Raw genomic sequence first — 27,807 nt, forward strand, 5'->3', positions numbered from 1 at the left:
TCCAACGAACAACCCTCATATTGCGTCGTCGTCGACCAGACCCTAGCCAAATAAAGCACTAATCGGCTTTTCTGCACTTAAGAATATCTAGCAGCCGATCGACAAATCAATACCTCCGACCAGGGGTTCGGATCTCGTCGTTTACGGCGGGTAGAGTGGAATTGCTTGTGCTTCCTCCAATCGACCACACGCACAATTATTTCCCCTCCCCTCCGTGCGTTCGCTCTGTCCTCCTCCGATTGCTTTCCTTGGAATCTCGCAGCTCTCTCCCTTATCTCTCGTGCTCTCTTCATCCACCGTGTTATCTATTTCCCTACTCTGTCTGCTTATCTTTCCTTCGGTTTGCATTCCTTGTTCCAATAAGGAGACGACAGGGTGCATTTTAACCCTGCCACGACGGGACAATGTCGGGAATGAGCCATGGAGGAGCGCCTAAAGCAGCGCGACCGACTCCATCCGCTGCCTCCGCCTCCTCTGGTTACGACATCGCCGACGCTGACCGATCATCCTCTTCCTATTTCCATCACTCCTCCCAGTTGTCCGATGATTTCTCCCTTGGTTCTTCCATCAGTCCACCCGACTCCGCTCATGTCCAGGACGGTTTGCTCCAGGACTCTCTCTTTCCCGAGTGGAGGAACGCTGCTCCTCGGCACGGGGTCGAAAGCCCAGATGAGATGCAACGGAAGGATCCACTGGCTACTCAGATATGGAAGCTCTATTCGAGAACAAAAGCTCAATTACCCAACCAGGAGCGCATGGAAAATCTCACGTGGCGCATGATGGCTATGAGTTTGAAACGGAAGGAACGTGAAAGGCTCCAGCAGAATCGGTATGTTTCTGATGATGCAATATGTTTGGACAATAGCGTTATTTTGAAGTCATGGTGAACTTACCTTGTTCTCTTCTACGATATAGCCCTTCGATGCAGAACACTGGCAGCTCGGGGCCGAGCGGTATTGCCCAACTCCGTCAGGCCGACCGCCCTTCCTTTGCGCGGCCATCGACATCCACCGATCTCGCCTCCGACCCCATGAACATCGACGACTTCATCGTTCCTATCGAGTCGCCCGCCGATCGCCCTCGGTCACCTCCAACAGGTAAAGGGGCGACCTCGTCCATGGCGATCCCCATCAAGTCCCGCAAGGACCAATCGGACGCATCCACTCCCGTGCCAGCCTCCTTCCCTCACCCACCTCAAGACCAGCGTAGAAACAACGAGTTTGGCTATGTGCCTCGCCGCGTGCGCAAGACAAGCATCGATGAGCGTCAATTCTTCAATCTCCAGATTCCCACTCGGAAGCGGCCAGCCGAGTCCTCTCCGCAGGTGCCGCCCGTGTCGAACGCCATGCTGGCTCAGGATCCCCATTTGTCGGCCGGCGTTCCTGATTACACCCTTGATAATGCGTCCTCTGGATTTGCTCTCCACCATAACACCCAAAACCACCACCACCACCACAACAACAATACCCTCACGTCACCTGGTGTCCCCTTTGGGCTGGACACTTTCAGCTTGGGCGAAGATCCGGTTCTTTCGTCGGCCGGGCCTTACCAGGCGCACTTTACTTTCTCTCCCAGCGACTCTCCTATGGCGTCGGCCAACCCGTTTGCGAACCTATATGCGCAGACCCCGATTGCCTCATCGCTTAATTCGACCGAATTCTTTTCACCTCCTGCGTCGGGGTACCAGTCCACCGTATCGACACCTCAGCCCACATACGATGGGGATCACTCCATGTATTTTGATATGCCTTCGATTGACTCTCGGACTCAACGGCGTATCCCCAACTACATTACCCACCGTTCGAACTTGTCCGCTTCGCTGCAGCCGCGGTACATGTTTAACAACAACACCAGTAGCGAGCAACAGCACGGGATGACCCACGCCAGCAACCCGTCGTCCGCTGTTCATTCCCCTGGCTATCCTATCCCTCAGTCGCAGCATGTCGATCCGACGCAGGTGTTAAACCCAAGCGATTTCCCTACCTCCAACACTCATGCTGGCGTATTCTCGTTCGGTGCGGATTCCGACAACGAAGACGATGATGGTAACAACTACTCCGAGCGCGCTGGCCTGGCTATGCCCGCAGATTTTGGTGATGACAACGCCGGCGACTTAAACGGCTTGCACTGGGAAGGTCAGTTCCCTGGATCTTTCCACTCGCTGTCTGGATTCAGCGCGCAGCACCGGAAACAGGTCACGATCGGCTCGGCAGACATAATGGACACTCCCAGTGAGTGGAACCAAGGCGGCAGTCTTGGCCGCACGCACGGATCCGCTGCTTCGGTCAGTGAAGTGCGCAACCGCGAGCAGGACCCTCGTCGTCAGAAGATTGCTCGCACCACGTCGACCCCGAACACCAACCAGCTGCTGCGCCAGAGCATGAACAATACTTCCCACACATCGCCGAACACCCCTCCGGAATCGGGACTCAGCAGTGCTGTTCCGTCCCGGCCGGCGAGCCCTGGTGGCTCCAAGAATGGCGATCAGAGTACTGGGCCAACCACCTGTACCAACTGCTTCACTCAGACCACCCCACTGTGGCGCCGTAACCCCGAGGGTCAGCCCCTCTGTAACGCCTGCGGTCTGTTCCTCAAGCTGCATGGAGTGGTCCGTCCGCTGTCGCTGAAGACAGACGTCATCAAGAAACGAAACCGCAGTAGCGCCAACAGTCTTACCGTGGGCGTCTCTCGTTCATCCAAGAAGTCCTCCCGCAAGAACTCCGTTGCGCATGCCTCGATGACCACACCTACTTCGAGCCGCGCACAGAGTGGCACTACATCCGAATCTCCGCCGGCCATTGCTGGAGGCGCGGCATCGGCCGCTGGCAGGACCGCAGCGGCGATGGGCAAATCCGGTGTGGTCCCCATCGCGGCTGCACCACCCAAGGCTACTCCTTCTACGAGCGCTGGACAAAGCCGTGGCACTGTTCAGGTGGCCCCCAAGCGCCAACGGCGTCTGGAGAAAGCCAGTGAGACGGACGGGGCTGATGACAGCAACAAGTCCAGCTCTTCATCTGGCGGCCGGTCCAAGGTGGTTCCATTAGCACCTGCCATGCCTCCGGCAGCGGTGAACCCGGCCAATCATAGTATTGCTGGTGGTCAGGGTGCAAGCCAGGAATGGGAGTGGTTGACCATGAGTTTGTGAGCTACAGCGCTAAGCCCGTTGAGATATTTTTCTTTACACCATGACTTAATAGACGTGATGAATTACGCTCAAATCTGAGATCAACAAGATTGTCGGGGGAGTTGCTCGCTAGACGAACAAGGTGTTTGGGAGTGTTGACCGCGGCCTGACTGACCAACTGCACCTCACGATTCAGATTTACGACTATCTTACGACAGAGGGTGCAGCAAACCTGGTTCGTCAGGCACAACCGTGGCTGGTATCTTTATAGTTGATATGAGTGATACGATGCCTCTTTCCTTTGGGTTGGTGTGGCCTCTGTGAGCGGGCGCGATACATCTTTAATACAATGCATCCTCCAAGCCTCGATCTCAGTGGGCATGCCGATAACGATTCGACTCTACTCGTGCCAGATCAGCCTCTCGTCCGCGGTGTAGGACCGGGAGATTGGATACACCAAGCTTGTCTACGTTTTTATGTTGATTTGATGATTTCAGTTGCTTGATACAATCGCGTCTGTCCGGACCCCAGTCTTCCTTTTATGTTTGTGTCTTTTGTTTCGTTTTTCGGTTCTTTGCATGTTCGTCGAGACTTGGGGCCGGGCAGAAGTGCGCATCTCTGTTTGATTGTTTTCACTTTTCTGTTTGATGGTTCGTGAGATTATTCTTAATTAGATAGAGTATGCCGAGCTTTGTATCGGTCAATATAAGCCTTTCCATGGAGCGCATGCCCGACTATGAAGTCACCCTGTAAGCCGTACGCCTGCGTGGCCATGACATCACTCTCTTTGGGCAAATAAATATCTTTTGCAATCATATATAGCATGCTCACCTAGGTATCAAGCAAAGCACAAGCATCAAGATCATCCAAGCCAAATCTCAATTCATCGCATAAACAAATCTACTCACCATGTCCGGAATGGCAGTACGTCCTCCCCACCCCGAAAACACACACCCATTGACAAATACCAAAACCAATACCAACACCAGGGCGACAATCGCTCTTCCTACGAGGGTAACAGTCCCCACCCTACCCGGTATGCCTTCAGGCAGATCTAACACCAAATGACACGAACAGAAGAAGCCACCGACCCCATCACACCCACCCTGCACAACCCATCCCAGTCCTACGCCGACCACACCCAGGAATCGGCCAGCAGTGTCGCGGAGAAAATCGCCGAGGCGATGCAGCCGGGTTTGTACTCTCCCCATGCCTGGGTTCGCAGCTGGCTCAGTCGGATTGACGTTGACGGGAGGCAGGCGATAACAAGAGCACGACGAGGCTGTTGTCGGATACGCCGACGGGGATGCGGGCTGGGGAGTGGGAGGCTTCTGTTGGAGGGGGAGATAGACGGCGGGATCGGGAGAAGGAGGAAGAGGGGAAGGGGGTGTTGCAGGCTGCGCAGGAGGCTGTTGCGAAGGCGCTGGGGGGTGGGTCGCGGGGTATGTTCCCTTCCGTTTGGGAGGTGAGGTTGGGTTGCTAATGGGCGTAGGGGCTAGTTGAGATGGTCGGGTTTGATTACGGCTGTCTGGGTGATGCGGATATGGGAGTTTGATAGAAGTACGCAGTACGCAATGTCATTCTCGCTTTAAGAGTATTGTGAAAGAGGAAATCACCGACACTGTGCCTGGCGATAGCTGTACTCCAGGGCATGCAGCAGTCCCATGACATGAGCCCCAATGGACAAGGTCACAAAGACATGCCATATCGTATGCGAGTGGCCCCAGAGATCGAAGGACCCCGGGTACAGGCTCTCAGGAACTCTCCTCTGCATTGTGTCAGCAACCTTCCCTTCTGGATACAGACAAGCCAGAGAAACCTACATCCCAAAAGTAGCAGCCGATGATCAGAAACAGTCCTTCGAGCAGGTAATACTGCACGCCTATCTTCCAGAGATACGACACGCCCCAAAGCACGCACGCATGGCCGATTGGCGCAAACGCCGAGAGACCGGTGCAGATGAAGCTGCCCAGGCGGAACGAGCGCCACTCGGGGCCCCTGAATCGCGGACTGAGGAGGGCCACTGCGGTTGCGGAACTGAAGGCCAGGATCTGCAGGCATCGCATATCAGCGTTGAGTTCGCAACTGCGCTTATAATATGGGCAGGGCACTGACAAGCGACCAGTAAAAGTATTTCAGCCGCGGGTTACAATAGAACCCGAAATGCAGTCCGCTGATGAAGTCGCCCAGAATGAGCGCGATAATCCCGATATAGTCGAGCTGAAGCCAACGGTGCGCGACGGCTGCGGAGTGGCTCAGCAGGGTGTGGTACGTCGTCGATGTCAGGAGGCAAATTGAAGCCGTGAGAAGCTGCAGCGAGACGATAGACCAGTCGAAGTTGGAGAGGTTCTCATGCTTTGTGCGGATGTACTCGTACAGGATGCCCTGGGACGAAAGCAACAGGATGCCCGGTATCAGATGCGAGTAGATGTTTCCCGTTTCGTTGTGGCAGTAGAGCCAACTGGCGAGGCAGCTATAGTAGGATCGGCTCTCGGGACGGTATCCTGAAAGGATGAACGGGTTGGGGTCGCACCATGGTGGAAGCTGTTTGATGGTGAGGAGGGTTTGTTTCTTGACAAATTGCGATTCATCATGTCCTCCGCTCAGTGCGATCTCCTTGATCTGTTTGGAGCGGATGATCCGGAAGCGGAGGAGCCCATTGAAGACCATCTTGCTGTTGTTTGTCCCTGGAAGAAGCTGTCAGGGGACATACTGACAACATAGGTCATGCTGAGAAAGGATCGAGTATTGATATATGAGTAAAAATAATGGCTTAAAGCCTGATGGTAAAAATAATAAGAATGATCATCTCCTCGCATCCTCATTCCTCCACTTCTCCCAATACAGAGAACCATGAGGTTATGCCGCCAATTATGATTGGGAGATCACAAAGAAAACAAGCAAAGCAACCACTGCAATGTCCAAACTCTGATTGGAGAGAAATGACAGGCCAACAAGGCTATTCAGGGGAAAGAATGGCCTGCCGCATGCGAGTTCCACGCCCAGTGCTTGGCTGGTAGCACAAAGTCTACGAGCTGTCGAATCATGATCTCAGTGTTTCTGGATCTTCAGGCGACATTATATGACAGTATACAGAGTATGGCTTTTACTTAGCGCATATTATTGGCTATTGTTCTGTCTGCCTTTTTCCGCGACGTGAAATGCTGCCTCAGGCTAGACTCACGTGCTCCCACGTGACTCTTCATCAAAAAATCAGATTGGGAATGAAGATATCCCCAAATGTTCATTGGCTCTGACGTCCCCATCACCATATAAATTCTCTGAAACAAGACTTGGTATCATTCTACGCTCGGAAAGGATACTCGTCGCATAGGAAGCCCCAAATCGAGACCATGTGCGTGGTTCAAAGCGGCGAGTAAAATTGAGTATCTCGGCCTTGATTCTGGAACATCTCCCCATCAAAGCATTCATATCTTAGCACCCAAAGTCTATATTCCGGGGTTCTGTCACCATGGGCTCCAGCACGAAAAGGAAGAAGGAAAAGAAGAAGGATTTCCAGGTAAGTCATGCCATCAGCCTGCACCAGAGCATCACTAACGCATCCCAGAAAACGAAACTGAAAGTCGGCAAAACCAAGGCAAAGCCTGAAAACTTCACCGACACAAGTTTCCGCGCAAAAAGTACGCAGCCTGACTCTGGCACATGCACATGCACATCGAGACGGAGGTGCAAATGCTAACATCCCATCGCAGCCATCACCCTCAACCAACAATCCCTTCACATCACCGCCCCATCATCAGACGCCCAATTCACCCACCATGTCTCCCTGCTTTCTTCCAAATCCGACACCCAGCGCCGCGACTCGCTCGCGCACCTGACCACCTCCTTCGTCTCAAGGCCAGTAGACTCCCCCCTCCCCCAGCCCGTAAGCGTCCTCCTCCCCACCCTCCTCCCCCTGATTCTAGACGCAAGCTCCAGCGTCCGCACACAGCTGCTCAGGCTCCTGCGCGCGCTCCCCACCCACGACATCCAGGACCACGTCCCCCAGCTCCTGCCCTACATCCGCGCAGGCATGACCCACCTCGCAGCCGACATCCGCGTCTCCGCCGTCGAGGTGCTCTCCTGGCTGGTGGACGTCGCAGGCGCGGAAGTTGTCTCCTGCGCCGGGGGGTGGATCAAGACGCTGAACTGTTTTCTGTCTGTGCTCGGCTGGCACACGGAGGAGTCGTCCAAGTGGTCGGGGAGTCGGGCTTCGTTCGGCAAGTCGGGCGCCAAGGGCCAGCCGATGGTTAAGGTGCTGGGCGCGCTGGCGGTGTTCCTGCAGGCGGGGATCGGGCGGCCTGACGACGGCATGGGTTATTCTTCCGATACACCCAACGAGGTGTCAGGGTGGGACTTCCCGCTGTGTCATGCGGCGCAGCATATGGTTCCGCAGGCGACGGCGCCATTTGTGCATTTGAATCTGTTCGGGCAGCCTCGCGATGAGGAGGGCGAGATGTACGAGACGCGCGAGGATCGGTACCGGGTGTTTGAGAATCGGTTTCTGGGGGCTGTGCAGCGCGGTTTGGAGGGTGCGCGCAGTGAGGGCGGGGAGGTGGGACGGGCTTCGGCGGGGGTGAGTAAGGTGCTTAAGGAGGCGATTGCGTATGGGCCGGGGCCGTGAAACTTGCCGGGGCGCTATAAGCTTGCCGATACATCTATGCATCTCGCTCATCAAGCAGGGTCGGAAATTCCTCGACACCGACGATCTATCCGATTATCACTTTCAAACCCGATGGACAGTACAGTCATCAATAGGAATGACTATCAGACTGGGCCTGTGTCTCCAGGTCAAAGACGCCTCGGAACAGTGCACGCAGGCGGATACGATACAACACTACTCTTTCGATGACCTACAGCGGCTGAAGATCAAGATCAAGGAACATATCATATCAGTCCTGTTTCTACATAGACAAGCGAATGGACTACATCAGATTCGTTTCTCTAATATCCCGTCCTTCACACCGAGCATCTTCTCTTCCCGACCCCCGCCCTCCCCCAAAACCTCCTCTGAACCCGCATCAACCCCCTCCACCGTCCCCCTGCTATCGTAAATCTCATCCGCCAGCACGGCCCGCTCAATCAAGGTCTCCCGCGCCGGGAACCAAAGCGACAGACCCACATAGACGATACTCGTACCCACAAACCCCAACAGCCACCCAAACTGGTACGGATGGATCCCAACCCCGACATGAATGGTACTGTTCACAGACGCGATCAAACCCGGTAGATTCGGCGCCACGCCAACCAGGAACGCGGCGAGGGCGCGCCAGTTCATTCCCCACGCGGAATACCGATACGTCGGGTTCGAGGGCTGATACAGCGCCAGGGTATCGTACTTCCGCCGCTTGACGAGCCAAAAGTCCCAGAGCATGATTGCGCCGACGGGGCCGAGGAAGATGGCGTACGCGGACATGAAGTTCAGGAAGCTCCCCGCGGACGCGAGGATCTTCCAGGGGACGAGACACCACGAGAGGATCGCGCAGATGATCTGCCCGCGGCGCAGGTTGATGTACTGCGGTGCGAGCGCGGTCAGGTCGTTGGCGGCGGAGATGGAGTTGGCGGAGATGTTGACGCCCAGGGAGGCGAGGGCGAAGGAGAAGGCGGCGAAGAAGCGGCAGGCGCGGCTGGTCCAGTGGCTGATCAGCACGATCGGGTCCCAGGGGATATCGCCGCCGTAGCGCGACTGGCCGGCGGAGGAGGCGGCGATGCCGATGAAGGAGATGAAGGTGAAGACGATGGGGAGCATGGGGATGTAGAGGAGCTGCCATCTGGGGCTGACGCGGGAGTATCGAGAGAAGTCGGACTTGTGTCGGTGTTAGCATATCACCGTTACCTCTGGGATGCATCACATACCTGATTCACACTGAGCGTGGCATAGTTCCCCAGTACAGACGTCATATTCGCCAGGAACAGCCAGCTATACTTGGACCCGGAAACCGTGGGCTTCTGGTCCAAGATCGCTCCGCCGCCCTCGGCCACGAACGCCCAGATGAGAATCGCCAGCCACGCAATGGGCACGATGATGGATTTGGCGACAAACAGCCACCGGACCTTATTCGGGTGAATGCACAGGAACGGAAATTGCACAATAAAAAAGATTAGGTATCCCACCATCCCGGTGGTCGTGATGCCCTCGTCCTCGGGGATGTCATTCTTCAACGTCAGGAAACTCGGCCAGATGGCGCCGATCATGCACCGCACGGCATTGCCCCCGTTGACATTCTGTACCGCAAACCAGAAGATCGCCAGAATCACGCGAGAGATGATGGCGACGTAGGAGCCCCAGAAGCCCCAGCTCGCGCGGGCGATGACGGGAAACGGGATGTGGTAGATAGCCCCGACGGCACCATTGGCGGCAATGACGAAGGAGATGATGAAGAAGGAGATGGCCACGATGGCGAGCGACTCACGCCAGCTCAGCCCGACAGCGATGATGCTACTAGCGAACTGCCATGTTGCGGCGTTGAAAGCGTCGGAGATCCAGTACGCTATGTTCAGAGTCAGTATCCAAGACCCAAAAAATGAAGCTATTGAATCTCACCAACAAAACTCAATGGCCCCCATTTTCGACGGTGAAGAGGGACAGGATCAAGATCGAGGTTGGTCCAGCGGGCATTTCCCTCTGCGAAAGCCGACTTGGGCTGGGCGACGCGGAGACGGGGTCGCGTGAATATCATCGTGGGACGATGGAGTATCACTGTAAGACTAGAAAATGTTCAACGAGAGATCATGCGGAGCACAGGTCAATAATGAAGAATTCAAGAAGAGAAAAAGCAATTATGTTTGCATGCAGATGGCTTATCAAGGGAGGGGTGATGCAACGTCGAAAGTACTCTGCGTCACCATCCATACACAGTAGAGAAATATCGTGTGGTGTCTATCAAGTAAACAAGGCCAATGTCATCAATCCACTTTTTCCCAGGCTTTTGAAGAGAAGAACTTACCTATATATGTATCCTAATTATCAAAACCATGACTGACACCCTCAAGATAAGCCAGCTCGCCATGCTGATAAGCCAGCTGAATCCCTGCAGGCCAAGCGCACCGTCGACTTATCAATTTACCGTCTCATTGGCGAAATTCTCCTTCACTGCAACGCCATTAAAAGTCTGATAAGAATCCTGTCTGGTCCTTAAAGGAAACCCAGTGTGGCGATTCGTGCAGATCACTTCGCGTCCCTCATGGTGGATAATTGGCGTCATCATTAGATTGTCCTTGCCTCAGTTAGAAGAGGACAAGTCCTTCGAAGAAAGTTTCTGGAAAGACAATGAGGGGATCATTTAACTGATGTACTTCGCGCCAGACTAATCCACCAAATAGTGGCCAGGATTCAAAGGATCAAATTGCCCAATGCTAATGAAATAGGATACTATGGACACTTCAGTATAGTGGCCAACCATTGACCTGATACTAGTGTTGTTAACAGTGTAGATCGTTCATCTTAATCGTCAATCTTACTATTCTTGTACACCAGTTCTGGCCGCTTCATGACGGCATATTGAAACACGTAGAGATCACGGATTACTCCTTCTCCCCAGGAAGTCTCACATCCTCCCATCCCCTTCCATCCCCAACACCAGGCAGACTCCCCACACGCCGGATCCCCTTCCACTCAGTAGCATTCATCCACCCAATCTGCTGCAAGCCCCCAAACCCGCCTATCCAATACACCTGCTCCACTACCATCTTCGCCCAGTAGCTCGAATGCGGCGCCCCAGGCTTCCCTGGCAACCAGACACTCGCATCCGGATGCGCGCGCAGATAGCACTCCTCCAGCGCTGCCTCCGTATCCCCCCGCACAGGTGTATCAAACGGCTCCACGTACCCAATCAGCGTGACGCGCGGGAGACCTGCTTCGCTAGGGGGGAACCCGGGCGCGACGGGCTGGGTCTGGTTCAAGTGGTCCCACCAGTCGATTGCGAGGCTGATATTTGAGCCGGCGGCGGTGTTGCGGAAGGTTGTTGAGACGCGGAGGGCGAGAAAGGTCGGGTTGCCGTCGCCGCCGTTGCTGACGTCTGCGGGGAGGTATTCGTCGCAGTCGGCAATGTACTCTGGGAGGCTGATGGGGAGACCGGCCACGGAGGCGGGCGCGTGGGAGTTGCCGGGGAGCGGGTCGGGGAAGATGGTCGAGACGGTGCCCGTTGTTGAGAGGGCTAGGAGGCGACGGGCCATGAGGGTCGAGGTGAACCAGGATGGTGCTCGCATATTCTCGGGGTTGCCGATGTGGATGGCATCGCTGTGTTGGACATTGTCTTCCGTCGCTATCGATGAAACAGATTGGTCTTGATATGGGTCGCTAAAAACCACCTGATTGAGAGTATCGGCTTGCGGAAGAGTGGATGGGATAGCGGTCGCTTGCAGAACATGACCAACAAGAAGAGCAAGTGCGGAGAAAAGGGTGGCACGACCCATGTTTTCGAGAGAGAACTTGAAAGACTGGCTCGCTGGCGAGATGCTATGAACGTAGTCTGTCTGCGGACATATGGATGAAAATACTCTGTAGAAGAGAAGAGGTAGCCCCTTTTAATGGCCTGTTGGTATCACTAACACACGGCTTTGTGCAGATGACCAAGAGCTGAAGGCGCGTGAGGGGAAGGAGGAGCAACGGGCCACCAGCCATCTAATCTTATCTGATGGGGCTAGTCCTCAGGCAGCTAGGCTCACAGTCAACCTCGGCTGTATAGAAACTAGAAAGGCTTAATATCAGGTCTACAGTCCTACAGTCCTACTATTCTCTAGTTTAGATGGTCTAGCAGGAAACATGATCCAGTATATGTCCAATTATGCATAAGAGTAGCCAGATATTCACCACCAGTCCACCACTGAAGTATATCTCTTCAGATTCACTGATCTATTACTCTAGTAAAGTACTATAGTGAAGGTCGCCATTCACAGTAAGACCTACTCTCTTTTTGTTATCTCCTTCGTATGACCTTCTTTCACATCCCTTTCCCAGTCGAGGCACACCTTAGCTGGCAAGTCTGCTAGTATCGAATTCAAGCTCCCTTCAGACGTCAACGGACTGACATTATGTTCCCGGTCCAGCGAAGGAGACAGGTAAGTTCAATCCTTCGATTACTTCCTATACCCGTCCCCTCTAATAACCCCGAGCTAGTTTTGTAGAAGAGGGCGGCGCAATGGCGTTCATGGGTTCCATGCGGTCGGATCACGTTCGATCGACCACAGCAAGGGAACCTTTTCTCCGGAGGCTGACCGCTCCTCCCTAGGGGACCTCGTCATCTGCGAAGCTCTAAAATCGAGGTGACCAAGAGACTGGCGACAGCCCAGCACCCGATTCGCATATCTGGCGTCCCTCTTGTAATTCCATTCGACGGAATTACCCTTCGACCGCCGCGCCAGAAAAGGGGAGATTGAACTCAGTACCGTGGACTTGGCGCAGGTTGTGACGGTATGGAATGTGCATTCCCCTAAACTTTGAGAAGACACTGTCAGGGACTCAACCATGGGCGGGGTCCAAAGCGTCCACCAGCGGGCCGTTCTCGAAAATGGCCAACTGTGGTGCTAGAGGTCGGAGTCTCCAGTCTTCCTGACTTCGTACCAGTGTGGAGCCCACGGGCTTAATCTGCACAGCCAGTGCAGTCGTGTCGTCCTGCTGGAGCCCCCTCTCAACCTTAATACGCTCTTTCAAGCTGTCGGCGGGTTCACTGCCTCGGCCAGCGGGACCCACTGAAGGCGTGGACGTTGTTCCAGGAACATTCCATCTCAAGGTGAATCGAGTGTAACAATCTCGTCGAGGCGCTGCCGCAGTTGGCCGCCCAGTTTCATGACCTGCTCAAACCCCTGCTTGGCCGCGCAAACTCGCCCACCGGATACGGAAGACATGAATGAGTCTGCGGAAGAGTCGGATGGCAACCATGCGGAGGATTGTCTCCGACGTATGCTTGGCCAGCGAGCCAGTCGGCTGCGAGTCAAAGATCTAGACGACCTCGAACAGAAATCGAAGCTGGACCAGGACGTCCGCTTCTGGATTACTCTACAACAGGGAGGCACGCCTCAGTGATGATCTCCGACACCTGCAATCATATACCCACCCCACAAGCCGTGAGAAGTACAGGAAGCGCAGTACCAAATCTGTGCGAACAATGATGCCGTCACTGTTGCTCTTGAAGCGGGCTTCCACGTGGAGGACAGACTGCCGAAGGACTTCCATTGAAGATGGAGCACAAATAAGAGCGCTCATTCGTTTTGTGCCCCCCCCCCACCACCCCCCCGCCCCTAACACGAATCCGAGATGGACCTGGACAACTCGATGGAGCGCGGCCGACGGCAGGAAAGATCCCTTTCACAAACTTTCTTATTACCTCCAAAGAGGGATGACACATCACGTCCGCACTTTACTACCCGGTCCCCAATGGGGGCAAACACGTATGGGTTGCGAAAGCCAAGTATAATGAAGGAAAGCGAGTGAAGGATTACTGCTAAAGCCCAGTGGTTGGCCGTGGCACTTCTCGTACTCCTCCGTTCGGTCAGTGCCGCATGACAGAACAGCCTATCCATTTCATATACCGGGTACATCCTCGATTTATTGTCAAATGGACAAAGTTAACAGGAGCTCGCGTCTCCGGGAACTGTTGGGCTCCTCATCAGAAACCGGAATGGTATGCCGACACTGCAACAAAGTGAGGTATGTTCAAGATATCCAATTAATGTTTCACATGCTTATCATCTAAACTTTGTGTAGACTATCGTCCCCGTCCTGCAACTACCAACATCCAACGCCTTCGGGTCCGACGACGGAGTCTTCCGGGACAGCACTATTGTAGGCCGTAATGGGATTGGGTTCGGCGGCCCAGGTGACTCAAGCTCAGTGCTCGCCAACTATCTATCTATCTGGTGGTGAGACTACGGCTAACGCGACCGCTGGTCCAGCCATGTCCGTGCCTGATGCCTGACGTGCTTGAAGGAGTTTGTAGGAGAAATGTTGAGGCCAGTGGCTTTTGGCGCCAGGTTGAATAGGTGAACCAGTGAATCGCAGCTGTTGTATATTTTACTCTTATATATGCCTCTATTTTCATTTTATGCCTAATTTGCTCTTTCTGTACTCTTCAAAAGCATCAACTCTTGGCCGTACTGCGTAGCTCGATGCCCAGTTGTAGAGGTGGCCAAGTATTTTTCCGGCCTTCCGGTTTCACCCGAGGCTGCCTCAGGCTGCAACCCTGGATTGACTCACCAGTGAAGCCTCAAATCCGAAATTCAACATGTCAGCTAGCTTCAAGATGCGGTGAGTCACTGAGTGGCGCCAGGAACTGCTGGTCTTTGAATCTTCCGAGACCAGGCAGCTGCCTCTCGCGGAAGAGATCGGATCATGCCACAAGTCAGCCAAGAATTATAAGGGTACTTAGGTGATTACATTGTGATTGGCTATCCTGGGTGCGTCGAGTGCATCACTGGATGGTGCTGACGGCTAACAAACATAGGGAACTTGCAAGAACTCTGGGTGAGCCAGTAGGACAAAGCTGTGACCTAGGATAGATAGATATGCATTCCTTGCCTTGCCAGGAAGATGGACCGTTCCCAACCGCTGCTCCATCCAACAAAATAAAAGAAAGCGGAGACAAAAAGATAAAGATAAACCATGACAAGACCCTTCCTAGCCCGCCACACTCCGTTCGTGTAATAAGACCGACAATAGATGCAGAGAAATGTAGAAATAGATGATAAAAAGATGGACTAAGCGGTAGCTCACAGGGACAAGAACCCACCCTGGCATACATCGTACATCAGTAGATCTGCTGGTAACAGCGCCACTGTAAACAACAGGTCGAAGACGTAGAGTTCAACGCAGACAACCGTCTCAAACTCCCAACAACAGCAGGGTATATACACATGACAACCCGGAGATCGTTTTCTCCAGACGCAGAAAGAAAAACTCGAGATAAAAAGTTCGCTGCATGAAAGAACTTTTTCCCACCAGTTGCCTGCGTTGTTCACCTCTGCGCCATCGGAGAAGCCTGAAAAGAACGTCACTCGATCGACGAGATCATATATGAAATAAAAGAGAGATAGGTTGGACTAGACCATACGCTAAAAAAGCCACTTTTCCTTTCTACAGAAAAGAAAAAGAGAAAAGAGAAAAGAGCCTGAGGGCTGAATGTTTCACCAACAAAGCTAGCCCAAGTACTCCGATCGCACGCTGGGGTTGAGCGCAATCTTCCTCGCTTCACTGCCACAGCAAGCACGCTTCATGCCAGCTGGTCCAGACAAAGGAGCGCTAACAGCCAGGAGACTGAGTTGAGCAGCGGAGAGAGACTGAGGATGTTTCGGATCAGAAAGCGTATCGCCCATGGAACGATCCGAAGCCTTGCCCTCGCTCCGCGCATTGAGGTTCATCAGGTGGCGGACATGGTTCTGCCACAGAAGGTCCTCGGAGCCTGTGCGGCCACGTTTCCGGCATTGTCGCTGAGCCGTCGTTCCTTGCTCGACCGTCTGCGCAGGGCGGGAAGTAGCCCCCGACAATTCACAAAGGCTTTGAGCTGCCTCATGATCAACAGGAGTGCCCAGCGAGATATTGGATAAATCTGGGACCTGGCCAACTGCGCCCAAGTAGGTCTCAGGCGAGCTGTAGATGTCACCAAGCGGGCCCTCGTCGATAGGAGACGCGATGGCCAAGGCCTTCCGACCTTCCTTGAGTGAGTTGCTGGTGCATCGGAGCGTTGCCTTCACAGCCAAGCGAGGCTTGGCGGAGGCGCAATTGCCCAGGATGGAGGAGACAGGCGCAGACACGGAAGAGCAAGATGACATACTCGATGATGACAGTGTCGACACATCGGAAATCATCGAATCAGGGGATGACGCCGAAGACGTCGAGCGGGCCAGAGACGACCTGCGAACCACGGTCGGGTATCCATCAAACGTGTTAGCCTTTTGGCAAAACGCCAGCGACGGGCGCTGATCGAGAGTCGACCGCGCCATGCACACATTTTGCACTTGTGACATAGCAGCGCAGATGGAAGCCCGGCGGGCACAGAAGGCGCTAGCACTCGCAGCAGGAGTGGTAGCGATGACCGTCTGAGGCGTCAACTGAGGCGTTGGTAGCATAGGTGGTCGTGGCATGGAGGGAAGAGACGATGCTCCAGTAGACATGGGCGAGTACCGCTGATACGCCGATCCCTGATTGTAGATGGATGGCGGGCTGGGGTGCTCACCCGTCGACGGGGAACGAGGAGAAGGTGAGTCCGATACAAGGCCCGATTCGAATCCTACCATACTAGAGGATGTGGAAGGCTCTACGTCCACTGTGTCCAGTTCAGGGGTGAGCTTGGGGATGACCGTTCGCCAGCAGTGGCCTTCCCCAGTAAAAGCCCCACCAGCTCCCGGGGTGTACTTCAGGACGATGTCCGTCCAACGCTGAAAGGTGGCTTCGGTAACGTGAAGTCTCCAACCAATCGCTTCAAGAACCATCAACTCGTTCTGATTGATTTCCGCTGTATTCAAGCCGGAGATCTTGCTCCAAGCACGGGCAGAGTAGTTGCGATCCTGAAGGTACTTTGACGCAAGGATCAAAGCGGCAAGGAACATGCGACGGCCACATTGCATGGCGCGGCAGACCGGTTTGCTCCGGGGTTGTTGTTCCTGTTCCGAATCGTAGCGAGGCACGTGCTCCTTGATCTTGATCAAATAATACAGGGCAACCTGCAGAGTGCTGTAGCTGGTGCGCGACCGACGGAGAGTCTCCTGGATGAAAGTGCGAAGGGGCAGAACACCTTTGCAGCCTGTAGCAGAGTCGCTGCGAGATGCAACCGCTGACAAGGGCCAGATTATCTCCACAATCTGCGAGGCGGTGTCTTCGTGGGCGAGAGCATTTAGCTTTAGAAAAGATGGAAATCAGGAACAGGAAACATTCACTCACCAACGAGATTGTCAACAAAGTTGACCTTCCGATCCGACTGTCGCAAGAGGCACGGTGGAGGTCGGGCACAACTGACGCCGCTGGACTGAGCCATGCAGCTGTTGGTGCGCCGAGGATGCCTCCGCAGCTCAGGCGCGACCGCCGCATCGGTAGCTTTGGGCAACACACCCCTCACACCGCCACGCGAGCTAGTCGCAGAGGTCAAGATTCTTCCAGCCACCTGGTATTCGCCTTCATTTTCCCAGATTACGTCCACCGGGTTCGTAGAAGTCGACGAGATGGAACTCTGGTTGGATACACAATCCAAGGAAAAGACGGAAGAAGATGAGGAAGACGCCGAGGAGGAGATCGACGAAGCATAAGGATGCGCATAGGGCGCTTTGTATTGAATGCTCGGGTTTGAGTCCCTCAAACCCAAGACGTCCATCCCTGTCATATTCGGGATAGTCAAAAACCGTACACCACTATCCGAAATCAGAAGTAGTCTCGGTTTTGGTTATACGATCCTCGGAACCGAATATTATAAATAAGGGATGGGCGATTTTGAACCGTGATATTGTCAAAAAACCGTTGCGCAAATAACCGTTAACGAGGTACCAGTAGGACAAATACCGTCTTTTTTTCACAGGCGACGGCGTGCCTTAGTTGTGAGAGATCGCCAGCTTGTCAAGAAAAAGGTGGCGACGAGGGAGGAGAGGAGGTTAGGGATTCAAAGTAGGTATGGACGTCGAAGATATTAGGAGTCGGAAGAGGTCAAGGTGTAATTGTAGCAGGATAGATGGAGGGTGTTCAACGTCCACGAGTCCGATCACCGTTTGTAGAGTCCGTAGTAGATCAAAAGCCGAGAAGATCACGTTTGAGAAGTATGCGTAGGTCGCGATATACCGACTTAAGCTTATTTCAAGAGTGATAGATACTGTATAGGTCTGTTGTTTAAACAAACATAACAGAGTTGACGGAGGCTTGAAGATCTGGGGCTGAGGATTCTGCAAAGCTGGCGATCGGAACAGAAGAGATCGAGTAAACAGGGTACATCTTGATCATCAAAAGGATATGAAAGAGGCTATATGAAGGTGCCGATAGAACGGCGGACTGACCAACAAGCAGGCAGTACCAGTGGAGGACTGATGCTTGTCCAGGCAGTCAGCTGTTTATCGGGTGGCTAAAAAGGACGGAGGGTTCGGCGGGATGAGTCGTGAGGCTCGACTAGGCTGAGGCGACAAAGAACAGTCAGCAACCGATCATAAGTCAAGAGAGGACCTCTTTATTTCTGAATTTAGAAATGGTGCGATCCGAAGTATGACTCCTTCCTCCCAAGAAGTAAAAACCCAGCAGGCGGGAACCGAGGAAACGCTGCCTGATGACTACCTATTCTTGTGGAGGGCGGAGCAAATACTAAGGGTAGGCAGAGCAGTGACTAACTAACCTGGGGGGCGGCGAGTGCAAGGGAAAAGATGAATCAGGTGAAAAGAGAGAAATGCGGCGACTTCCAGTACAAGTCTTTGTCTTTGAAAAGAGCCCGTGGAACAAGAAAAGATATTGGAGGGAAGATGGGGGAAATAACGTTGAATGGCGAAAAAGGAATCAGAAGATTTTGGTTACTCACGTCCGTTCTGTACCTGTGGCAAGACACTCAGGTGGCGGAATTCGAAGGGTGGAGGGAGTCAAAGAGCGGATGCAGGGACCACGCTTTTTTTTGCCAACGAAGGCGAAAAACGAAATGAGCGGAGAGTAAGTAGATAGTACTGATACAGGCAATAAAGAGATGAGTAACAGAAGATTATATCAAAAGGAGCGGAACAGCAGTACTCCAACAGAAAGAGGAAGAGGAAGAGACGTCTTCACTCCGTCTTGCGAGAGAGTAGTCAGTAGATAGACAGGAAGCGGGCGACTTGACAGTTGTTAAGGTAATCAGGGCGCGATCGGGCCTGGGCTGGACGGATGCGGATGTGTGTATGACTCCTCAGCCAGCTTCCGAGATAGGGGATGCTCTGTAGCCTTTGGTCCACCGTTACGGAGAATAGGAGATACTCGACGACTCTCCTTTCAAATATTCAACTATGCTCTGGTATATTTTGATTGATAGTCTAATGTTCTATACTTGAATACTCTAGGATTCTACCTAGATACTAACCAGTTACCATGCAACACCATCAAGTTCACTTGGAGCTTCTACAAGGTAGCGTTCAGCTTGTATACCTCTCTTAAATCACATAAATAGATACAAATTATTGATTCTCAACAGCCTTGATCGGTTGAAATTATAATTATTATCACAATCTATTAAACTTAGCAGTGATAGACGATATTCTGGATACCTGCTCAGTAGGAGTATATCTACTTTTTACAGTGGACCTATAATGACTATCCTTATGATCATTATAATGAACATTATTATTATTATGATTACGATTGCAACTAGCACTAGTCTATGGAGTACGTTTGCTGGCAAGAGTGTCGTCAGGATATGATGAATTCGCGATATCGGCTAGGTAAATGACAGGATTCGAATAAGTTCCTCCACGTTTCTAACCATGCAACATGAGGGCGAAATGAATCATCGCTATAGGCCACCATGGGATAAACCTCGCTGCTAACTAAACCTGGTGTGCCACAAAATGCATGACCGGGGCCCCCCGATGGCTGGCGAGTACGGACTGAGAGTGAGGGTAATAAGATTTCCTATCCGGTTTGATTCTGCCGCACCTTCACAACGGACCCAGAGTTCTTGGTGGTCAGCCAACCAACCACCCGGGCTGTATTTGCTCCCAGCCCACGCCACTTTTAAATTTTGGTCAGGATCTGGCGCTGCTCCCAAAGGCAGTGACACATCCTGCATCCATGGTTTGAGCTGGTGCGCTTGACTCCATGAAGAACCTCTCCTCGGAGGAAAAATGTTTCGAGGCAGCAGGCAAGAGATGATACTTCTTTGTCTGCCTTCATCTTGAGCCACGATGATCATGAGCACTTCTACCTCCCTACTCGTCCAGATGCAATATTGACTGCTTGTTGGATTTGATAGACAACATAGTAATATGCAGCAGGGAGATAATATGACAACTGTACTTGTGGAACCATCATGGATAAGATACTCTAGGCAGCAGAAAACCACCACTGGTGCACAAGAATCCTCCTCTCCACCATCATGAGTAACAAATATTATCACCTTGTCGCGCTTAAGGATCACCTGAGCTGACAACCACAATATTGTCTGTTTCAAAATAGGCAGCTCATCTCTGCCTATTGTTTTCATTCATTCTATGTTCGATTACTCGACTATTGCAAGGTGAGCAATAAAGAGTGGATAAGTCACAGGGGGGGTACATGAGTAGTGCAAGAGGCTGTTGTCCCACAACAACTGACACAACACATTAAAATTTATGAATAACGGAAATGTGGGCTAAAGATTCAGCACCCGATCATGCAGATCCAAAAACAGAGTAGATACTGTACCCATCAGGCTATTCCTCCGCGCGATCCTCCAGTCTTAGATCCATATCAATACTTACCAAATATGTCATGCTGCGCAAGGCTGAGCATAATAGTGATAGAGATTCAACAATAATAGTAGCATCAGCCCACCTCTAGCAAAGCTCAAAATAGTCAGAGGTCAAGCGCTGTGCCTCAGTCCGCTGCGTCATGACTCATACCGTCATCGTCGTCTTCGCCACCAAGTCCACACCCTATTCCTAGTACGGATTAGCGCCCCTTCCGAAAACAGTACCGTGGGGAGGGGGCTGGAAGCCTGAGGCAGCATCAAATACCACACGGAGTATTTTCTGGCGACGAATTCACCTTGCCTCGATTGGTTGTGGGGACGGACGTACCTGCCATGAGCGGTTACACTGGGTTTCTGAGTTGGTCTCCAGTGTAGCTAGCTAGATGGCGAGAGATCGAGAGATTCACGTCACTGGCCTGTAGGGAACAATAAGGACTCTGGGGTACTTTGTCCAGTGCAAATTACTGGATTCGAGTAAAAGATAGCTCAAGCTATGCTGTAGATGTATCATAAACAGATGGATAAACCTCAAAGGGAGAAAGCTTAATAAATCCCTCAGCATTCACACGGTCCACACAAGAGTCCTCAATACGAATGAACATATATTCGGAATCAAGTCCACCACGCCAGCTATCTTTGTACCCTAACAACAAACAGAGTCTCGAGCGAGAACTCAAACAACCTGTATCTATCGAGTAGTTGACAGGAAACCTAACCTCACGGCCGAATTTCGCTTGATCAGATCGTCTAGATTTGGTCGAGGGAAAGGAGGTACAGGAAGTACCGCACCGATTAGGAATCATGCATAGAGATGCATGCACGTGTATGTACTTGTTGATTGCTACTCCGGATGAGAACCTAGAATGAAAGGTCGGTACTTTGGATACACAAGCTTCATTGGACCCAACTGTCATGCAGCTTGACACCTCTTTTTCAACCCAAATGCTACAGGCCACAAAATATAGTTGAGCAAGGAATCGGGATCTGTTGTTTGATCACCGTCCACTTACGAGGACATACAGGGCACACGGGTAGTCATATTTCTAACATCCACTATGAAGCATGCGAGCACCATAAACGTTCATATGCTGTATGAGAGATGATTACTTGATTATGATTTAGAGCATACCAGAGAGCTAATGATTTCTTTCAAGCTCTCGGCCAGGAGGGTGATTTCTTCCTCTGATGACCTGGTCAGCAAGCCCCCACATATTTTCAAGTGCAAACTCACCAGTATTGTAATGCAGCATGCTGATCCGTACCACGCCATCTTCGACGTCCTCCAAACCTACGATATCGTTCAACAGTCGGTGACTGTACATATGTCCATGGCGGAAACAAAACCGCGTCCGCCGCTCGACTTCTTCAATGACCTTTTGGCTCTTGATGCCTTGCACTGTGAAACTGATTACCGGGACGCGAAGCTCCTTGCTTGCTGATGGTTCCCCACAGATCGTAATCTGATCCTCGCTTCTGAGGTACTCCAGCAGTATCGCCTGTAGTTTCTCTTCATGAGAGGCGATCTTGTCCCATGTAGCTGAGGGATTGGGTCCAAGGTATTCAAGCACCGCAGGAATACTCTGTGTCGCTTCGTAGCTGGCGGATGCTAGATTGAGCTTCAGGTCCAGCGTGTCTGTGCCTTTGAAGAAATGGCCAAGGCTGTCGATCTGATCATGAATCCGAGACGAGACGTATAATTGAGCAATGTGCGGCCCGTAGACCTTGTACCATGAGAACGCCTGGTGGAGAAATCTGAGCATTCTTCCGCTGGAGCCATCTTCACCAACTTACATAAATATCGACATCGAGCTCCTTCACATCTACCTGACGATGGGGTGCAAGTGCAACCCCATCAACGCATAGGAGAGCCTAAGCATATCAGCACATGACAGAAAAAAGCGACCATCAAAACCTACTCGTGGATACTGATGAACGAGCTTCGCAATCTCCTTGACCTTCGTGATTGTTCCCGTGATGTTCGAAGCATGTGGGCAAGCAACGAGCCTCGTCTTCTCCGAGAGCAATTGGCCCAGCTCATCCAAATCACAAACAGGGTTTCTAGGATCCGATGCCGACCACCACTTCACCTGCAAGCCCAGTCGTCCCGCGATCCGAACCCAGGCGGCTGTATTGGCTTCGTGGTTCAGCTTCGAGAGCACCAGCTCATCTCCGGGTTGGAATTTGAGCGCGGTCGAAAGGTTGTGCAAGAGCTGAGTCGTTGATATACCCAGGCAGATCTGAAGCGATGAGGTCAGAGCAAACCGGTGCTACCAGGGTCAAAGACACACCTCATCAGGACTCGCGTTGATAAACTCCGCCGCCGCCTCGTAGCCCTTAGTAAATGTAGCGGTGGCTGCCCGAGATATGCCATACGTCGCTCCCAATTGAACATTGGTGGTAGAGAGGTAAGATGTAATCCTTCCCTGGGCATCAGACCGGGTTCAAGCGAAATTCCAGATGACTCACGATTCGATCACAGTGTCCAAAACCTGACTGCCTCCTGTCAACGGCAGTTTGGTCAGCGACTCGCTCGCGATGCAGTGCCCACAAGACAAGATCGAGTCAGAACACACCTGCATTATCGAGGAACACCTGCTCTGCATTCAAAGCAGGAAAACGAGTCCTAACCCGTGCAATATCAAATTCTGAAGCCATCTCTGCCGACGATAGATGAAACCTGGAATAAGGCAGAATCAGATCTAGTCGCCATTGATAAGGTGATGAAACCGCGTCAATAGCTTCTGCGAGAGGGGTAACACCCCGCTGCATAACCGATGGCACCAAAGCACCAAAGCATAATCAATTCATAGCGCGATACTTCCGTAGCTCCTAGTCCCCTCAGTGCAACGTTCTCAGCCCTCGAAAAAAGATCCAAATATGCAAGTAAAATGCATTGCTTCCAACGGGGGTATAGTTATGCAACAACACAAGAGCCCAGGAACCAGTCGCAGCGAACCAACGAACAGCAAGAAACACCGGCAATGAAATTAAAATAGACCCTGCAAGACAAGACCAAAAGATCAAAGCCATCAACGCCATATAAGCAAACCATCACCTAGAGCGCACCCCCGCAGCCCCCGGACCCCCCAACGCATGCGCAGCATCATGCACCACACACAGGAGATACTTCCTATCCGGCACGACCACGATCTCATGCTTCTTAGTCCTCAGCCGGAGCAGCTTAACCTCATCGTCCTCCTCCCTGTCCACACCCTCCATCCTCGCATCGTCTCTCGCCGCCCCATCTCCCACCCCAGCCGACCCGTTCAGTCCAGCCTGATAGCTATCCCTATCCTCCGCGCGCGGACATGACAGCGTCATTCCCAGCTCCGACGCACTCGAGACGAAAGCAAAGATCCGCGCCGCTAGAGCTTCCGCCTGAGACGGCTGGTATGGTTTCTGGGCGGTAGGGGTTGGTACTGTGCTTGCGCCGGCGGGCGAAGAAGGATCCAATGACTCCGCAGGAGGGGCGGCAGTACTGTTTGCGTCGTCCGTTGCTGGCGGTGTCTGTGTCGCGCTCGTCGTGCTATTTCTCGGCGATGCTGAGGCGAAGAGTCCGGTGCTTTGGATTATGGATCCGTCTTTGCGGGAAAGGATGAAGGTGGATTGTACGCCAGGGCGTGATGTAAGATGTGAAAGGAGAGCTGTGACATGTTGTGGGATCTGTATGGTCTAGGTATTCGTTAATCAGTATTAGAACGTTGAATGTGTGGCTTGATCAGGGACAGGGAGTATCCTACTGATGTTGCGTATGCCATTTTCGAATAAATGATGAGTGGAGAGGAATGAATCGGGTTTGTTTGGGCGAGGGGGAAAAGGAAATGTGATGGTGGTTGCGTTGGATCCGTGCGGTTTCTTGCTTTCACCTGACCTTGATAACAATCTGCCAGCTCAGAGGTCGCGAACTGGTGAAGGACTGCCAATTCGTGTTTGTTGTTGAGACTTGAAGCTACTCAACTCGCAATCTAGATAGTCAACAACATCGGCATCGAAATAGGACTCGGATGACTAAGCAGGATCGAGCAGAAGTTAGAACAATCTAACATTTATACATTGCCCAAAGGGGTCCATCTAGCTATCATTACGATAGATTAATTAATATTACGATTGCGAACTGCTCAAGAAAATATCCAAGCCATGTTCAATTTTGGGACTCTAACAGGAATTGAAAGCAAACTGACTTATGGAACGTGTCAAGACAAAACAAAATGGTATCACTGCGGTGCAATAACAACAAACAAGGAGAAATAAAGTGGCAAGGCAAGTATTCAAAGGGCAGTCTAGGGGAGTCTGGAAAGAACGCAATTTTCGGACTGCATATCAAGTCAGTTGAGGCAATGCAACCAGCTGAACCACCAAGTAACAAAGGAAAGAGGTGCAAGCGACTGTGTGACTAAAAGGAAACCTCCCTAGGCAGACAAGAAAACGAAAACTAGATAAAACGCTTAAAGGCGACCATTCGACAGCCTATCGGAACCTGGGCTTGTCCGATAAACAAGTGAATTCAAGGTCTTCGATCATGTCCTCAAGCTCTCTGACACTGACACTGTCATCACTTTGATAACCGCTTCGCAGACTGGAGCCGGGGCTGTCAATCCAGCTTTCCGGGCGACGAAGGGTTTTTTTCATGCGTGATCGTCTTCCATTTACTACTGCGCGACCACGCAGTTTGGGAGAGCGATCCGTCGAGGACGGAGAAGACCTTTCCGCACTTGAAGAATTCGCGGAGGCGGAAAGCGATGTCGTTGAACCCCCAAGCAGGGCTTCCGTATTGCGCTTGACACCGACATCTAAAGCCGCAAAAAGGGCCGCCTGAAGGATCCGGTTCTGGCGCTCCAGCTGTTCAATGCGTCCTTCAAGAGAATTGAGAGCGTGGGCAGCTTTGTCACGCTTATTCCGACGGTCGTGATGAGAATGGTACGGACTCGATGAGTCCAGCGATGGTGAAGACGTCTTCTCCCGAATACGGCTTCTTTGCCTTCGCGGCGTCAAGGGCCCCGCATGATCTGGGATTCCAGACTTCTTCGGGCCACGCTGTCTGTTCAGACAAATGTCGCTCGACTTCCTTGAGGCTACCTTCGTTCGTCGACATCCGCTGGATCCTTGGCGTAGCTCATACTTGGATGTACCTTTATCCATGCACTCATCATCCGAAGAAGGGAGCGGAGACCCGGCTCGGTTCGAAGTGTTCTGTTCTCTACCCACCAATTCGTGAAGGACATCGATGCTCCGCGTCCTGTTACTTCGGTGCAACGTAGGGCTCCTGTTTGAAGCGGGAAGAGATAGCCCTCTCCTCTCTGTCGATGCTGCCATGATATCTGTGGGCGAGCTGCCATACCGCCTGCTGAACGGCAGCTGTTCCGCAGACTGCACAAGTGGTGGAGCGGGAGGTGGGGAAAGAGGAGGCGACAAAGGAGCGGACGGAGTTGCTTCCTTTCGGATTGATGTGTTTTCTCGAGCTCCGTTTTCGTCGCCAGTTCGCAATTTATGACCGGGCCCGGAGCTCTTTCGAGATGCTGGTGGATTGATCCCATCGCCCTTTCTCGCCTCACGAGGAGTTTCTGGCGCATCGAGGCTGATACGACTTGCCATCAAGTCTCTGGACATGAGTGAACGCACCCTCTCCGCCCGATTGTGTCCCATTTTCCCAGAAGACTCTGGCTGATTGTGCGGTGTCTCCTTGACAGTGTTACCCTGCTCGCTAGCGGGCGTGTCTTCCCCAACCATTCTCAACTGAGGGAGTGCAGATTGTGTATTCGAGCGACAGTCTTCGGTGTCTAAGCGGTTCTTAGAAGTGGTGGTTGGAAAGGCGTCCGAGTGGTTGCGATTCTTCCGAGTTGCTGCTTTGCTGACCGGGGTGCTATGGTGGCGAACGGTGTTGAGAGCAGGAGGCCGCTCGGGCAGTGATGGCAGAGGTCTCAAGGGCGCTGGCAGAGGGAATGAGTCTATGGTGCCTGTTGGTAACGATGCAGGACGACGTGTATTGTTCAACTGTGGAGATTCTGAATGTATTGGACTCATCCCCGGTTCGCTACAGGGTTTCCCCGGTCGCGTTGTCGACACCTTGCCTGAGTGGTATGATTTCTGAGGCTGGCCCTGACATTCCGAAGGGCCTTTGGCCGAATTTTTGAGGTTGTCTGTCTTTCTTTTCAAGGTGACAGGTGCGGGAATCTGCTGCCTGTCGGAGGAATTGGCAGAAACTGGTGCATCTTTGCCTGCTATTCGATTGTTGGGGATGCGCCAAGCTCCCTTGCTTGAAACACGAGGAGGCATCGTGTCAGGGAAGAGCTTCAACGACTGAGTGACCGGATTTGGCGGACGTCTAGAAACAACTTTTGCTCCTGACGTTGGGGGTTTCGGTAATTGTGCAGAGTTGTTCTGATTTTCAACAGAATCCAGAGCCTACCAATGCATTTGTTAGTATCTGCCACCAGAGCTTCTATATGCATATAAATCCGCTCAATGCACTTACCTGAGATTTGCCATCTTTTGGTTCATCGCACGCTATACCATTTCCTGGAATCAGGGTGGGAGAAATATGACCTTTGTCGTTCGTGGGAACTTGTCTATTGTCCACTGGCGATGGACCACCTTGATCTTCCATACGCCGTTCCTTGGGTTTAAGTTGAGATGCTGCACCGTGGAGGTGACGAGAATCCTGGCTTTCGATCTGCCCGTCGCTGGTGGTGTTCGCCGGCGGCTGGTATGGCGGTGGGTGAGTGTCATCAAAGTGAAGTGGGAAAGACACTGCCGCCTCAACTATGGACGTCAAATTACCGAAATCTAGTGGCGACGGCTCGGGGCCTCTGAGGTGTTGCGTATCGGACACTTCGAGCGGATTTTCAAGCCACGGCTGGCCAATCTTTTCAACGTCTCGCTGAGAGCTCGATCGGAAGCTAAAGTTTGACGCGGATCTCGAGCCCGACATCGCCGAGTCAAGGCTTTTCTTTGCAGCTGAAGCTGGCAAACTGAGAAACCCCTCTTGCTGGAGGACAAGGAGATGACGGGACGTCTCCTCAGCTTTGGTCTTGGGGTCCATTGGTTTCCACTGGAGCTGCGCCAGCTGCCGAAGACGCCGGTGGCCGGCCTTTAGGAGTTCGCGCGCTCCCGTAACTTGCGAAGCGGGAGTTGTCGAAGGTGATTGAAGGAAGCGATCAAGCTCAGTGATATCCTCGTTCGTCATCTGAACCTCTGGACCTTTTTGCGGTCGATCGTTTTCAGCAGCAGTCAAGTATTGTGTTTGGGATGGAAGAGTTGACATGTTGTGGGATTTGTCCCTTGATAAGGACGAGCTGTGCCGACACGTTGGGA

At 52.5% G+C, this 27,807-nt stretch overlaps 11 protein-coding genes across 11 annotated transcripts; 3 read left to right on the forward strand and 8 right to left on the reverse strand.

The window, feature by feature from the left end:
• Positions 1-404: 404 nt before the first annotated feature.
• Positions 405-3,145, forward strand: Aspvir_001820 (uncharacterized protein; the record flags this gene model as incomplete). The annotated part of the gene is made up of 2 exons (XM_043273427.1): positions 405-829; positions 916-3,145. 2 exons carry the CDS (start codon positions 405-407, stop codon positions 3,143-3,145), a joined length of 2,655 nt encoding a protein of 884 aa, XP_043129362.1.
• Positions 3,146-4,033: 888 nt separating this feature from the next.
• On the forward strand, positions 4,034-4,679 carry Aspvir_001821 (uncharacterized protein; the record flags this gene model as incomplete). Its single annotated transcript, XM_043273428.1, has 4 exons — positions 4,034-4,160; positions 4,202-4,318; positions 4,384-4,566; positions 4,624-4,679. The coding sequence occupies 4 exons, from the start codon at positions 4,034-4,036 to the stop codon at positions 4,677-4,679; spliced, it is 483 nt and encodes a 160-aa protein (XP_043129363.1).
• Positions 4,680-4,736: 57 nt separating this feature from the next.
• Aspvir_001822 (hemolysin-III family protein) lies at positions 4,737-5,794 on the reverse strand (the record flags this gene model as incomplete). Its single annotated transcript, XM_043273429.1, has 3 exons — positions 4,737-4,892; positions 4,948-5,175; positions 5,240-5,794. The coding sequence occupies 3 exons, from the start codon at positions 5,792-5,794 to the stop codon at positions 4,737-4,739; spliced, it is 939 nt and encodes a 312-aa protein (XP_043129364.1).
• Positions 5,795-6,596: 802 nt separating this feature from the next.
• Aspvir_001823 (IPI1/TEX10 family protein) lies at positions 6,597-7,748 on the forward strand (the record flags this gene model as incomplete). The annotated part of the gene is made up of 3 exons (XM_043273430.1): positions 6,597-6,644; positions 6,693-6,765; positions 6,838-7,748. The coding sequence occupies 3 exons, from the start codon at positions 6,597-6,599 to the stop codon at positions 7,746-7,748; spliced, it is 1,032 nt and encodes a 343-aa protein (XP_043129365.1).
• A 306-nt stretch (positions 7,749-8,054) lies between these two features.
• Positions 8,055-9,804, reverse strand: Aspvir_001824 (nucleobase cation symporter-1 family protein; the record flags this gene model as incomplete). The annotated part of the gene is made up of 3 exons (XM_043273431.1): positions 8,055-8,930; positions 8,981-9,615; positions 9,669-9,804. The coding sequence occupies 3 exons, from the start codon at positions 9,802-9,804 to the stop codon at positions 8,055-8,057; spliced, it is 1,647 nt and encodes a 548-aa protein (XP_043129366.1).
• Positions 9,805-10,648: 844 nt separating this feature from the next.
• Positions 10,649-11,539, reverse strand: Aspvir_001825 (uncharacterized protein; the record flags this gene model as incomplete). The annotated part of the gene is made up of 1 exon (XM_043273432.1): positions 10,649-11,539. One exon carries the CDS (start codon positions 11,537-11,539, stop codon positions 10,649-10,651), a length of 891 nt encoding a protein of 296 aa, XP_043129367.1.
• Positions 11,540-12,584: 1,045 nt separating this feature from the next.
• On the reverse strand, positions 12,585-13,298 carry Aspvir_001826 (uncharacterized protein; the record flags this gene model as incomplete). Its single annotated transcript, XM_043273433.1, has 3 exons — positions 12,585-12,886; positions 12,947-13,064; positions 13,176-13,298. The coding sequence occupies 3 exons, from the start codon at positions 13,296-13,298 to the stop codon at positions 12,585-12,587; spliced, it is 543 nt and encodes a 180-aa protein (XP_043129368.1).
• A 1,958-nt stretch (positions 13,299-15,256) lies between these two features.
• Aspvir_001827 (putative G1/S-specific cyclin Pcl5) lies at positions 15,257-17,433 on the reverse strand (the record flags this gene model as incomplete). Its single annotated transcript, XM_043273434.1, has 2 exons — positions 15,257-16,932; positions 16,998-17,433. 2 exons carry the CDS (start codon positions 17,431-17,433, stop codon positions 15,257-15,259), a joined length of 2,112 nt encoding a protein of 703 aa, XP_043129369.1.
• Positions 17,434-21,607: 4,174 nt separating this feature from the next.
• On the reverse strand, positions 21,608-23,151 carry Aspvir_001828 (putative aminotransferase; the record flags this gene model as incomplete). The annotated part of the gene is made up of 7 exons (XM_043273435.1): positions 21,608-21,678; positions 21,728-22,235; positions 22,288-22,365; positions 22,413-22,733; positions 22,785-22,914; positions 22,963-22,996; positions 23,070-23,151. The coding sequence occupies 7 exons, from the start codon at positions 23,149-23,151 to the stop codon at positions 21,608-21,610; spliced, it is 1,224 nt and encodes a 407-aa protein (XP_043129370.1).
• A 396-nt stretch (positions 23,152-23,547) lies between these two features.
• Positions 23,548-24,254, reverse strand: Aspvir_001829 (uncharacterized protein; the record flags this gene model as incomplete). Its single annotated transcript, XM_043273436.1, has 2 exons — positions 23,548-24,168; positions 24,237-24,254. The coding sequence occupies 2 exons, from the start codon at positions 24,252-24,254 to the stop codon at positions 23,548-23,550; spliced, it is 639 nt and encodes a 212-aa protein (XP_043129371.1).
• A 709-nt stretch (positions 24,255-24,963) lies between these two features.
• Aspvir_001830 (uncharacterized protein) lies at positions 24,964-27,757 on the reverse strand (the record flags this gene model as incomplete). The annotated part of the gene is made up of 2 exons (XM_043273437.1): positions 24,964-26,898; positions 26,969-27,757. The coding sequence occupies 2 exons, from the start codon at positions 27,755-27,757 to the stop codon at positions 24,964-24,966; spliced, it is 2,724 nt and encodes a 907-aa protein (XP_043129372.1).
• Between the last annotated feature and the right edge of the window lie 50 nt (positions 27,758-27,807).

This window comes from Aspergillus viridinutans (genome assembly GCF_018404265.1).
Source record: "Aspergillus viridinutans IFM 47045 DNA, scaffold_10, whole genome shotgun sequence".
NCBI classification, from domain to species: domain Eukaryota; kingdom Fungi; phylum Ascomycota; class Eurotiomycetes; order Eurotiales; family Aspergillaceae; genus Aspergillus; species Aspergillus viridinutans.